This window comes from Pelodiscus sinensis, chromosome 13, assembly GCF_049634645.1.
Source record: "Pelodiscus sinensis isolate JC-2024 chromosome 13, ASM4963464v1, whole genome shotgun sequence".
In the NCBI taxonomy this organism is placed as follows: domain Eukaryota; kingdom Metazoa; phylum Chordata; order Testudines; family Trionychidae; genus Pelodiscus; species Pelodiscus sinensis.
The window spans coordinates 9328862-9341972 of NC_134723.1; the positions used below are offsets into that span (position 1 = coordinate 9328862).

At 44.3% G+C, this 13111-nt stretch overlaps 1 protein-coding gene across 9 annotated transcripts in view; it reads right to left on the reverse strand.

The window, feature by feature from the left end:
- PCDH11X (protocadherin 11 X-linked) overlaps positions 1–13111 on the reverse strand; it is a 1146051-nt gene that overhangs the window by 191765 nt on the left and 941175 nt on the right. Inside the window, exons 7-9 of one of the 9 annotated variants that reach the window (XR_012906840.1) lie at positions 11435–11503; positions 1909–2036; positions 949–1097 (exon numbers count right to left, since the gene is read on the reverse strand). The exons of 5 other annotated variants lie outside the window; for them this stretch is intronic. Coding sequence is in view for 3 of the 4 variants with exons in the window: in XM_075940731.1 (XP_075796846.1) it covers positions 11382–11503 (122 nt within the window). In the remaining variant the exon portion in view is untranslated. Of the gene's footprint in view, positions 1–948; positions 2037–7123; positions 8139–11244; positions 11504–13111 lie in introns of those variants that run through there. 3 more of the 9 variants (XM_075940733.1, XM_075940732.1, XM_075940731.1) reach the window with 3 other exon arrangements.

A 13111-nucleotide genomic window follows, 5' to 3' on the forward strand; every position in this document is an offset into this window, starting at 1 on the left:
AATTAAATAATACCAATTTCTTCAGTATTAAATCATTTTCATTTTACACATGTGCAGATTTTACAAAACCAGGAGCATGTATGGACCCCAAATACAAAATTGAACTGTCAATTCAAAATTGTTAATGAAAGGATAGTATTTATGTTGAAAAATAGCTAGCACACCACAGCATACATATTATACAACTTTAAAACTGTGCTAAAGAAGCATATTTTAAAAATACATCTGGGCAAGAGGCACAAATGACTAGAAAGTGGTTCTTTTGAAAGCAGCTTAGCTTAACACAATTTAGTTGCTGCAGGGACAGACATAGCAGTTAGTGTGTCAGGTGATCCTGCCAAACAATTCCAAAATGCACACAAAACCTTCACAAAACAGTGCATGATTATTTCCAAGGCAGGCAATAAACACAGAAGTTTGGGAAATTCCGACATACGTTCAGCTACTGAATTAGATAGAAAAATAAAGAAATAATATAGAGCTGGGCAAAAATTGGGGAAATCTGGGGTAATTTCTCTAAAATTTTGGTTGACTTTTCCCTACCCATTTCTGCTGAGATTTTGAATTTTTCCAGCAAGCTGTAGAATAAACAGAATTTCAGAGGAACTAATTTTTGCTAAATGAGATTACTGACTCTCAGATGAAACAGTAGGATTTCTCTGCAAATATCACTGCACAAGCAATGTAAGGAAAGTAAGTTAAATGAAATTATAAATTAAAGAAAACCCACCAGGCACCCACACTCAAATCAATATCCCTTCCTAGTTTGCAAGGATTTGGGGATAACCTGACAAGAGAGCATAAACATTTGAAAGTGTCCTCTTTTATTGTAATATACCGATATCTTAAATAAATACACGTTAGAAAGAAGCTTTTATAAACCTTGTTCTTAAAGCAGATTTTCAGCAGTTATTATAACCATTGCATATTGTAATATGCAGTTTCACCTTTAGAACACTCAGTGGCCAGAGTCTGTCTTTGCCAGCTTTATCACATACTTCACGGCATTGTGCGTGCAGAATCTGAGGATGTCGGGAATTGTGAAGATGTCCCAGTGTGTTTGCCCAATGAAAGCTCCTTTACAGAGATGCCTAGGTCTTCAAAAGACAAGTGTAAGTCACTGTCATCAAATCAGTAGCAATGTTTAAATATTGGTAATTGGAAATGCTTACAGGCAATAAAGGCATGGTCCTGGATATATCTAAAACCTTTAAAAGAAAGGGGTGTGAAGATAGCACAAGAGCATAAGAAGAGAGAGTCTCTGAAACAAAGTTCAGTGTTAGCCCCCCATTACTGGAAAAGCAGTGTGAAATACGGACAAGCTAATTCAGAAAAGGAGGCTGACAGGAATCTGAGCCCGGTTGAATCAAGACTCTAGCTATTAACATGTATTTTCCCACGAACTCTAATACACAGGCTACCAAGCAGTATGATAAGTATTTCCACTGGCATCTCAGCCCCATCTATTTCTCAAAAAGCCCGTAGTGTATCCTCATCAAAATCACTGGATATGGAGCGCTTTTCATGGACTAGTCTTCTGTGAAAATTTACATAAAAACAGCAAGCTCCTTTGGTTATAAAGTAGTGTTTTACAAGGCAGGTTTGCAGTTTGTTCTATCAATAGTGCTTGTTTAAGCATTACTGTATGAGCAACTTCCTTTTTTTTATTAACAATTTTGCTGCTCTCCTGCACATGTTAAGCATTTTCCCAGTGAAGCAGAAATGAAGCATTAAACCGTGTCAAGAAATGAAATCCTAACATTACCATAAAAAATACAATATGTGTAGTATTCAAGGGGGAAAATGGTTATTGACGCTCAGTTCTTTCAGAGAAACAAAGCGTTAAACAGCTCGTCAAGCTCTGTCAATTCCTTCCTCAGATTTTATACTATGTGCTTTTTACAAAACCTGGTTAAATCTTTACTCCTTCATTGTCAACATCCACGTCAGTTTACATCTCCCAGTGGTAGTTCCAATTACACTTCCTTTTTTGCTTTCAGCAAGCAGTGGATGTTGTCTTCTAGAGTTGTGTCAGGCTGTTGATAGGCAACAGCAGAAGTATTCAATAATATACATAAAACGCAACAATTAAAAAGTATACAATTATTTCTTAAGATATAGGATTTATTTTTAACAGAAACCCACACTTTTTGTAGCATTTTCAAAATTTACAGTAAACAGCTTCTGTGGGTTTGTTCACAATATAATTGACAGTTATTTTCTGTGGGTCACAGTTATATAAATAACTTCCTCACCCAGAAGACATGAAAAAAAGCAAAACTATCTCAAGCTAACGCAGGCAAGGAAACATCATTTCTCAATATTCAGTCAAGAATTAGGTAGGATTTAAAAGGTGCATAGGCCTGATGCAAACCTCTCCAGAGGGATGAACTTCACTCTCTAGAAACAAATTTACATTCTGTACTTTGCCCTAGAGGCTAGTTTCTGAAAACAAAGGAATCATACCAATTCAACTGCATAGCAACAATTTCACACAAACACAGACCAAGCAAAGTCTAAGATTAATATCAAGAGCTCAAGTTCGTGCTCTTCAATGTAAAATTAATGGTCAGGAAGGTTTTTGTTGCCCTTCGCCTCATCACAAAAGATATCTTTAATCTGACTTGCATTGCAGAAATCTGGCTAGATGATGATGCAGGCTCATAGGCTCCTCATCACTTTATAGACCATGGAAGATAGCTACTCCACTTCCTTTCCTATCTTATCCCATGACAGACTCAAATACAAAAGAAACAATGTATTTTAAGGGCACCTGTTTACTCTTCTGATCCAGAAATAAAACCAACTTGTGCATCCTGCTAATCTACAGTCTGACCTTCAACAACAAAAGATGTCTTAAAGGAGAGGATTAAGGGATGTTGCTGAACAAGAAAGGGCCAGCAGCTGAAAGCCCTGGGCAAGGCGAGGCTGGTGGTAGCGGGGACCGGCATCAGAAGCCCAGTGGTGGTAGTGGGGCCATGGTAGCAGGGCAGGGCAGCCTGGCAACCCAGCTGGGGGTGAGGAAGCCTGGCAGTGGGGTTGTGCTGCAGCAGCCCAACTGGAGCTGCATACTGTCCCAGCAATGGGGACAGAGCCACGGCAGCCTCGCTGGCAGTTAAGCTGGGCCATGGCAGCCTCGCAGGAGAGGCCTGTCTTGGGCTGTGGCTGCGCAACCAGGGCTGTGGCAACCGAACTGGGGCCGCAGCAAGTCGGCAGCCTGATCTGGGCCATGTACCGGCCAGCAGTGGGGCTGGTGCCCCAGCAGCGAGGCCAAGGCTGCATGCTGCTGTGCCTGGCTGCCGTGCCTGTCTGGAGCAGCAGTTATGGCAGTGGGGCCGGGGCAGCTGTGTCCCCCAGCCAGCAGCAGGACTGAGGCAGCTTTGTCACCCAGCCAGCAGCAGGACTGAGGCAGCTGTGTCTCCCAGCCTGCAGTGGGGCCGGGGCAGCTGTGTCGTCCAGCCAGCAGTGGGATCGGGGCAGCTGTGTTGCTTAGCCAGCAGCAGGGCCGGGGCAGCTGTGTCGTCCAGCCAGCAGTGGGATCGGGGTAGCTGTGTTGCCCAGCCAGCAGCGGAGCTGGGGCAGCTGTGTTGCCCAGCCAGCAGTGGGGCCGAAGGTGCCGGAGGAGGGGACAGGTGGGAAGCTGAAGGGGCAAGTGGAAGGGTATCTTCCTTATTCTGGCAAATTCCCTTATTGGGGACTGCGTAGGTCCCAAGGGTGCCGGACCAGGGAGGTCCCACCTGTACTAACTTGCTGTGTGGACACCACTACAGTGCATACATGTACACTGAAATATGAAAACCATGTCTGGCCCATGTCAGCTGACTTAGGCTTGCAGGACTCATAGGGTACGTCTAAACTACATGGCTCCATCGACAGAGCCATGTAGATTTGTTGTTTTGGCAAAGGCAAATGAAGCCGTGATTTAAATGATCGCGGCTTCATTTAAATTTACATGGCTGCCGCGCTGCGCCGACAAACAGCTGATCAGCTGTTTGTCCGCTCAGCACACTAGTCTGGACGCTCCCCCGCCAACATCAAAGCCCTTTGTCGGCAGCCCCGTTATTCCACGTGGGATGAGGTTTACTGGGGCTGCCGACAAAGGGCTTTCATGTCGGCAGGGGAGCGTCCAGACTAGCACGCTGAGCGGACAAACAGCTGATCAGCTGTTTGTCGGCTCAGCGCGGCAGCCATGTAAATTTAAATGAAGCCGCGATCATTTAAATCGCGGCTTCATTTGCCTTTGCCTATGTGTCTAATCTACATGCCTCTGACGACAGAGGCATGTAGTCTAGACACAGCCATACTGTAGGGCTACACAATTGCTGGGTAGATATCTGCATTCAGACCCAGGGCTCAGGTTCCAGCCCACGCCTGGACATCTATGCTACATTTTCATAGTCCCATACACCTACCCCCGTGAGCTTCAACATCCATATTGACAACACCTCTATGGCATAAGTCCATACTTCTCAGCTTTGATTTTCTCACACACAATTTCTGGAACTGTCATTCCTCAGACTCAATATTCAGAATAAGCTTGGATATGGGAAACATAAGAAACACCTTCTATACTGGGCTGACTTCTGCATCTTCCAGGCTGAGATCACGACTATTCTAATTGTCTAATCCCAGAAGGTCACCTAGATGCAATCAAAATTCCAACACCTTTGGCAAAGAACCCCACTTGTAGCCAACGTGTATATAATCTCTTACATCTACCATAAAATAAAGCCCACTCCTGCGACTGAGTAAAACTAGTAAAAATGATTAAAGATTTTGGGATGTAACTCATCAAGAAAGGACTTCTTCTTCCTTCTAGTGCATGGGACAGTAACAAGACAGTAAACAAATTTACTTATTTTTCCATGTATACCTTTATTTTTTTTCTACAGGAGAAATTAGGCTGCAGTAATTGTAAATAGTTCAGACACTGAAGAGATACATGTCACCATCTTCCCGAAGAAGTGACAAGCCTATATGTGAATACAATATTTGAACACATTTAAACCTATTAAACTGTCCAAGATCATTATTGATTTTACTGTGTATAAAGCAGATGAAGCATTAGACAGCAGACGTTCCTAGCCATAATCATTAAAAGGGATCTTTGTGTCTGCAGTAAATACATAATGCCATTTTTAATGTGACATTATTTCACTAGAGACTCGAAAGAGTCCTTGGTGTCTGATTTTCAACATCTGAGTCACAGAAACAATCAGGAGGGCAAGACCACATCTTCATTCCTACAAACGGAGTGCTGCGCTGAGCACATGCTTGTACACATACATTGCCTGAACTCTAACACTCTGTTTTGTCCTGGGGAATTGTCCATATAATCCTGGGTTGAGTTGTAAAACCCTCATACATCCAAGCCTTCCTTGCGGGATTCAACCTTTTGGCATATTGCTTAATTACACTGGGGGAGGGGAGCTAATCTCTGTATCACATTTTTGCAACAGATTTCAAAATGCAGTACAAAAATGTGATATATGTGAGCTTGCCACACCTAATATTTTACTTGAATATATAATCAGTGAAAGCTAAATTATCAATATGCAATATCATTCTTGTGATGTGCCTATAACTGGTGTCATCAAATAATTCCCCAGCCTTTGGTTATGTGTTTGGTCCCAAACTTATGCAAAGTATTAATTATAAAATGAAGCCATTTTGAGGATTTCATTTGAAGCATTCAGTCTCACAACCCTTACTAATACATGGTTCTTTTCCTTTGCTAGATTTAACCAACTTTTCTTCCCTACTGTTTCAAAGAACTAGAACAGGCTCCTTGTCCTGCATTCCTGCACAGAGGCATAGGAAACATGCCATGAGCACGTCTATGTAGTGAGTGGTTCGGTGGTGGGGGTTCCTCCCTCTCTGGATCCATAGGAGGTCAATACACCTCACTCTGTCTCTGGTATTGAGAATTAGCAATGCAGCAAGAATCTACAACTCGGGTCTATATTCAGAGTCGAGCAGCAGACAGAGTGCTGGCTCTCAGGCAGGGCAGGACAACCAAGTTCTATGGCTCAGGCCTGGGTTCAGCTCTGGCAGAAGGCTGAGAAGTAAAGGCTCCTTGATCTTGAAAGGATAAGCAGGAATCTTGACTGCAACTCACTGACCTATGCCCAAGTGGTGCTGCGGCCACACTAGGGTCAGTGACGACTGGGGCATTTCCAACATGTCTGTCAGGGTGTATTTGGTCTGGTAGCAGGTTGTCGAAAATGTCCTGGTCAATGGTCTATGGTAGTGCTGGCCAATCCTCTTAGTGGGGTCTGCATATAGTGCTGGTGGCTTCGGCCAGTCCTCAGCTCCCCAGGCACTGGGAGCTGTCTAGCATCTCGAGAGCAAGCAGGAGGCATCCAGCTCCTCCAGCGGCTGCAGCCCAACTGAGCTTTCAGACCCTCCTTTAATACTTCCTGTCCCACCCACTGACTTCTGGTGGGAGAGGTGAGTATAGCTGAGCCTCCTCACTACAGTCTACTTTAGAAGTATGTTCCTACTCCGTATAACCAAGGATGACACAATATGGGCCATTACACTTATCCATATGAAACGTTGTACATGAGGCTATCTGGGTTTGTTTAATAGTGTGAATTTTAGCTGATATCACTTTTATTTTGAAAAATCTAAATATATAGTAGACCTCTTGCATTTTTGATGTGCCAAGAAGTTTTGAGTATATAATGAACTTTGTATTCTTGCTCTGTCACCCATATTGTATGTGGATATATGCAAAACCTGAAAATAGAAGGGAATTTTTATTAAATCATGAAGGAAACACTAGAAAATCAGAGATCAGTTTATATATTGTGGTGGGCAATGATTTTTGGTGGGGGGCCACTCCAAGGTTTGTGGTAAGTGGTCAAGGGCCACACTTTTCTAAGGGGTGGGTAGAATCTAGGTTGGAGGTTAGGTGCAGAAGGGAGCATGGGGTAAGGAAGTGGGGTGCAGGAGATGCTGTGGGGTCTGAGAGAATGTTTGGGTGGAGGAGAGGGTTGTGACCTGGATCAGGGGATTGGAGTGTAGGATCAGGGAGGGAGTGTGGGTGCAGGAGAGGTTTCTGGCCTGGAGGAGGTTTGTAGGAGGGGATACAAGGTCTTGGGGGGGGGGGGAGGGGTTGTGACTTGGGGCAGGGAGTGCAGAGGGTTTGGATGGTGATATGGGGGAGGGAGTTGGGGTTCAGGAGGGGCTGGGGTGCCAGAGGCAGGCTCTGGCTGGGAGGAGTTTACTGAAGTGTCTCCTGGTCAGCAGGCTGCATCCCCCGCAAGGCAGGCTGGGGTCCCTGCCTGCTACAGCCCCAGCCTGCTTGAAAATACAGGCTACTCCCTCCACATGGCTCTCAACTCCACATGGGGAAAACAAGCTTGCGCTGCCCCAGTCTCTCAGGCTAATCTCCCAGCTCTGACTGGCTGGCTGTTTCTAGCCATAGGAGCTAAGAGATTGGCTGAGGTCAGTTCTTATTGGCAAGTTGTTTCCGGCCAATAGGAGCTGAGGATTGGGTTGGGGCAGGAGGGACTGTGTTTTAAACCACAGCAGCTGTGTCTGCAGGCCAGATCCAGTGTCTTGGCGGGCCGGACCCGGCCTCTGGGCCATATTTCGCCCAGCCCTGTTATACATGGTACTATGGTTTTCAGTTTTTGACCGGTGCATTTGAATTGATATTCTTCTATTGAAAGTAAGAATGTTGGAGAACTTATTGATGTGCTGGTATCACACTAGAAGCACAATAATGCTCGGACATTGGAATTATTTTGTTTTTGATCATTTCTAATACTTTTTTAAGATTTACATTATTGTAAGGAAATTTGTGTTGTATGTAAAAATATATGTAAACCCTGATAATTTATGTTTTCATCCATAATAATTCTAACTATAATTCACTTTTCTGAAAAGGGAAATTCAACACAAAAGACATATTATGTGGTATCATCACCACTTTCCTCTTTAACCCATTCACAAACTTGAAGCCTTTTATATTGACTCTAAAATTAATGAACATTGGCAACACATTGTTGGGGTCTGTAAAAGTTCTCCTTCATTCAGCATGCAGTAGCTGATTCCAGGTTCTACAGAAGGTCAAGGTAAGAACAGTGTAACCAGACTTCAGTTTTCATGAACAGTAGATTTCCCCTTCCCTGTTTAGAGAAATAATTTAATATAATTTAATTATAAATAATTGTCTATACCCATTGAAATAACAGGACAATTACCAAGGATTAAGGCAATGTTTTAGCACTCTGGTGGTGCAAAATGACCTACATTCCAGCTTAGCAGGCTACAGCAGAATCACTGGTGTTTATGGGGATCTTTAGTGGCACAGAAGCACTAACACCATTTCCTGCATCCAGTGCAGAATGTGTTTCCAGTGCATACCTGCACCATTCCAATTCCCAGATGCCTTATCAACACCATGAAGATGTTGAAAACTGGCACAAATTAGAGCAGCTTCAGAGGAACCAGCCCAAAGCAGCAGGGCCAGCTCTAGGTTTTTGCTGCCCCAAGCAAAAATTTTTTTGACTGCCCCCCCCCTTTTGTTGGCTTTGCACTTTGCAATTTTTTTTGTTTTGTTTTGGTGACAGAGACAAGATTTCCAGTTCACACAAAGCTATTTTTCAAGAGTGGGAAATGTACCTTAAATCTCTACTTTATTGTTCTTATAGAAATAGGCTACTTTTTAATTGTGGTTTGAATGCATGAAAAACTATTAACACAAATAGCTAAGGAAATATAAACTAAGTACCAAAAATAGAAGAGAGAACTTACGCCACATCTAAAACTCAAGGGCTACGTCTAGACTGGCATGATTTTCCGCACATGCTTTTAACGGAAAAGTTTTTCCGTTAAAAGCATATGCGGAAAAGAGCATCTAGATTGGCACGGACGCTATTGCGCAAACGCACTTTTTGCGGAAAAGCATCCGTGCCAATCTCGACGCAGTTTTGCACAAGAAAGCCCCGATCGCCATTTTCTCCATCGGGGCTTTTTTGCGCAAAACAGTCCCGAGCTGTCTACACTGACCCTCTTGCGCAAATACATTTGCGCAAGAGGGCTTTTCCCTGTACAGGAGCAGCATAGTATTTGCACAAGAACACTGACAATCTTACATCAGATCGTCAGTGCTCTTGTGCAAATTCAAACGGCCAGTATAGACAGCTGGCAAGTTTTTCCACAAAAGCAGCTGCTTTTGTGGAAAAACTTGCCAGTCTAGACACAGCCAAGTAGTTTATGGCTATACTTAATCTTCAAACCAATTACAATCAGCTAACAATACCACTCTGTTTTAACATACTTGTCAACCAGTTATGACAACTATAGCACATAAGACATCTAAACTAAATCAATAAATATTTGTATTGTTAAACTAGATTTGTTTTGGAATGCAGTGGCTCCTTATGTGGCTCCAACATATCTATGTTGTCAGATAAACTGAGATCAGTGGGTGTGCATGTGCACATTATTTTTGTGTGTCCATCTTGTTAGTAGCCATTATATATTCAAGTTTATGAGGTGTTAGAGGAGTGGAGAGTTGTATGTGCCCAATGCAACTATATATGGAATGAAGCTTGCCTTAGAGACATCTCTTACTGCCCCTGTATAAAACTATATGAGAGGCTAAAGAGACTGGGACTTTTCAGTTTAGAAAAGAGGAGACTGAGGGGGGATATGATAGAGGTCTATAAAATCATGAGTGGTGTGGAGAGGGCTGATAAAGAAAAGTTATTTATTAGTTCCCATAATAGAAGAACTAGAGGACACCAAATGAAATTAATGGGTAGCAGGTTTAAAACTAATAAAAGGAAGTTCTTCTTCACACAGCGTGTTGTCAACCTGTGGAACTCCTTGCCAGAGGAGGCGGTGAAGGCTAGGACTATAATAGAGTTTAAAGAGAAGCTGGATAAATTCATGGAGGTTAGGTCCATAAAAGGCTATTAGCCAGGGGATAAAATGGTGTCCTTGGCCTCTGTTTGTCAGAGGCTGGAGAGGGATGGCAGGAGACAAATCGCTTGATCATTGTCTTCGGTCAACCCTCTCTGGGGTACCTGGTGCTGGCCACTGTCGGGAGACAGGATACTGGGCTAGATGGACCTTTGGTCTGATCCAGTACGGCCGTTCTTATGATCTTATGTAAACACAAAAGTTTACCTAGATCAATGAAGTTGGTTCTTTGAAGTGTGTAGAACAATTAATATTCTGTGTGTGTGTGTGTGTGTGTGTGTGTGTGTGTGTGTGTGTGTGTGTGTGTGTGCTGGATCCTTGTTTGATTCTACTTCTACTACAGACATGAACAAGAGAAATGTACGGTAGAGTTCCGATTATCCGACCTAAACGGGACTGACAGGTGGTCAGATTACCGAAAATGTTGGATGATAACGACTCTACTGTAGCCGGCACCACTTGGTCCCCATCCCTGCCTGGCCCTGCACCTTCCCTCCCTTCAGCTCCCAGGCGTCCGGCCCCGCTCGCTGCCCCATGGATCTCTTGGAGCCACGGATGCCGCTCCTGCCAGCGCTGCTTCATCCGCGGGTGCTGCAGGGAGGGGACAAAGTGGCGCCAGCAGGAGCGGCATCAGAGGCTCCAGGGCGTGGGCCGGGAGAATGGCCCCGCTCACTGCCCCATCGCTCTCCTGGAGCCGTTGATGCCGTTCCTGCTGATGCCGCTTCGTCCCCAGGAGCTTCAGGCATCAGCAGCTCCAGGAGAGCGTCAGGGCAGCGAGCGGGGCCATTCTCCCGGCCCACACCCTGGAGCCGCTAAATCAGCTCCTGCTGGTGCCGCTTTGTCCCCAGGAGCTGCAGGGTCAGATAAAACAGAATGTCAGATTACTGAAGGTCAGATAATCTGGACTCTACTGTACTAGGAACAGACTTCAAAGGGTCCCTGGGGCTGAGGGTATTGGGTGTTGGAGCCTGGGGGGAGAGGCCTGGGGCTGGGCCAGTGGGCTGAGTGTTTGTAGGTTTGCAGGTGTCCGGTATTTTCTGATTTTTTTTACCGGACAGGAGGTGAAAATACCAGACACCTGGCAAGCCTAGGCAGAAAGGGGGCATCTTACCTGGGATTTCCGTATGATGTAGGCAGAGGGGTGGCTGATGGCTTGGAGTGGAAAGGCTCTCAGAGGTAGCGCCGCTGGGGAGGAGCAGGACCCAGGACTAGGAGACTGGGCTGGCCAGCAGGCTCTGGGGCCAGGCGCACATGGTGTCAGTGCTGCCTGGGCAGCCGCGGCATCTCCCAGGGCCCTTCAAATCGGCGGGGTGGGGCTAGGCATTACCAGGGGTGGGGAGGAGCAGGACGGAGAGGAGACAGGGGCGGCCAGCAGGCTCTGGGGCACATTGGTGCTGCCAGCTGGCTGCGCACAGCCATGGCATTTCCCGGGCCGCAGCCCTTTAAATCAGCGGGGCAGGGGTAGGCGTTGCCAGGGGAGGCACTGGCTGCTTACCTGAAATGCCACCCCAGGCAAAGCGCCGTCCCAAGCACCTCCCTGATTTGCTGGTGCCTAAAGCTGGCCCTGCAAAGGAGAGCAGCACCAGGTTTAAAGTTAGTTTTATACATCCACTGTCATTGCACTAAACATTTCTTGGTCACATCTATGGACTCAGAGCAGGGATCTCCCACATCAGTGCCCTAATTTCCTGGCAATTGCATATTGTGAGGTGACTCTTTCTCTCAAATTCCCTGAGACCACTTCCTGACAAAAGCTTCAGTTTTGACGAAGTGGCCGTTTCTGATGAAAAAAAAATTCTTAATACATTTCTGACCAGCTCTACATTTGGAGGTTTTTCTATGACTTATTGGAAATTCATACCCAGTTAGGGCACATCTACACTGTAGGACAAAAGTTGAATTAAGAGACGCCACTTCAGTAACGTCACTTGCTTTTGGCATTGTCTACACAGCAGGAAGTCGAAGGAAGGACACCCTTCCACTTCCTTTACTCCTCGTCAAATGAGGGTTACACAAGTCGGAATAAGCCTGCCAACTCGAAATTATTTTGAAATAACACTGCAGTGTAGCTGTGCCCTTAAAGGATAGGTAGTGTCCCACATTCATAACGCCTTGACTCTTATTCTAAGACACATCCATGCAATTGTTACATATCTAGTTACAGTGATCATCAAGGGATATGAAAAGAAAATAGGCTGAGATTTTTGATGGGGCCTAAGGCAATTAAGTGTCCAAATGCTTTTCTGGCTGTAGACTTTAGCTAGAATTACATCTGAATATTCATAGGGATACTTTAAAGTGAAGTGATGGCTGAAAGGAGTGCATTGTTCACCAGTGGTGGCACTACATTTGGAACAAGTAGTTTTACAGAGATCAGCAGGTGGAGTTGTCTCTCAACACTCTGAAAGAGGAAAAAAATACTGCTTTTAAAAAGGTGCTATAGATCAGGCTCTGGCTTAGAAAAGGAGAACAGTTAGTACACTCGGAGCCCTATAGCATTTCCCTTTTGCATTTTTTGTCTTCTAATGTACAGCTGTATAGAGCGTTTCCTGATTTCATTTAATATCCCCATTGACGTGTAAATAAATTTAGAGCCTGGTAAAACACACACACGCACAAATTAAATGGAATAAATAAATAAAGTGAGAGTTCTTGCTCACCAGGTGGGTTTTCCCCAAGAGCATGCCGCACTAATTATAACTCTTTGGTAACTCAGGAGTAATAGTCACACATGGAACAGCACTGTTACCACAGTGCTAGTTATTTCTATTTAGCAATTATGCTTTCATGTTTTTACTTGCCTGTCAGGTATTTTCTACATTCACAGTTTAATCTACAGTTTAACAAAGAGGATAGTACAAAAATGACAGTTTAGTCACTGTTAGAATTGTGATTTAATCTCCATGAACAGAATATTGTAATATACAGCATTTGGTCATCTAGTTATATTATTTAATGATGAAACATAGCCAAAGAGTACAAACAGCTGAAATTTTTCTATAGTGGTGCTCCTTTTTACTTATGAGTCTTATTTTAATTCTCTACTCTAAAATGACCGTGTTTTTTAAAAAAAGTTAAGCTTAACTTCTCTCCTAAGAAAAAAATGGTAAAATTCCCCAAAGACCTAGCTTGCTAAATTGTCCAATCCATCTCCAGTCAAGTAACAAAAACA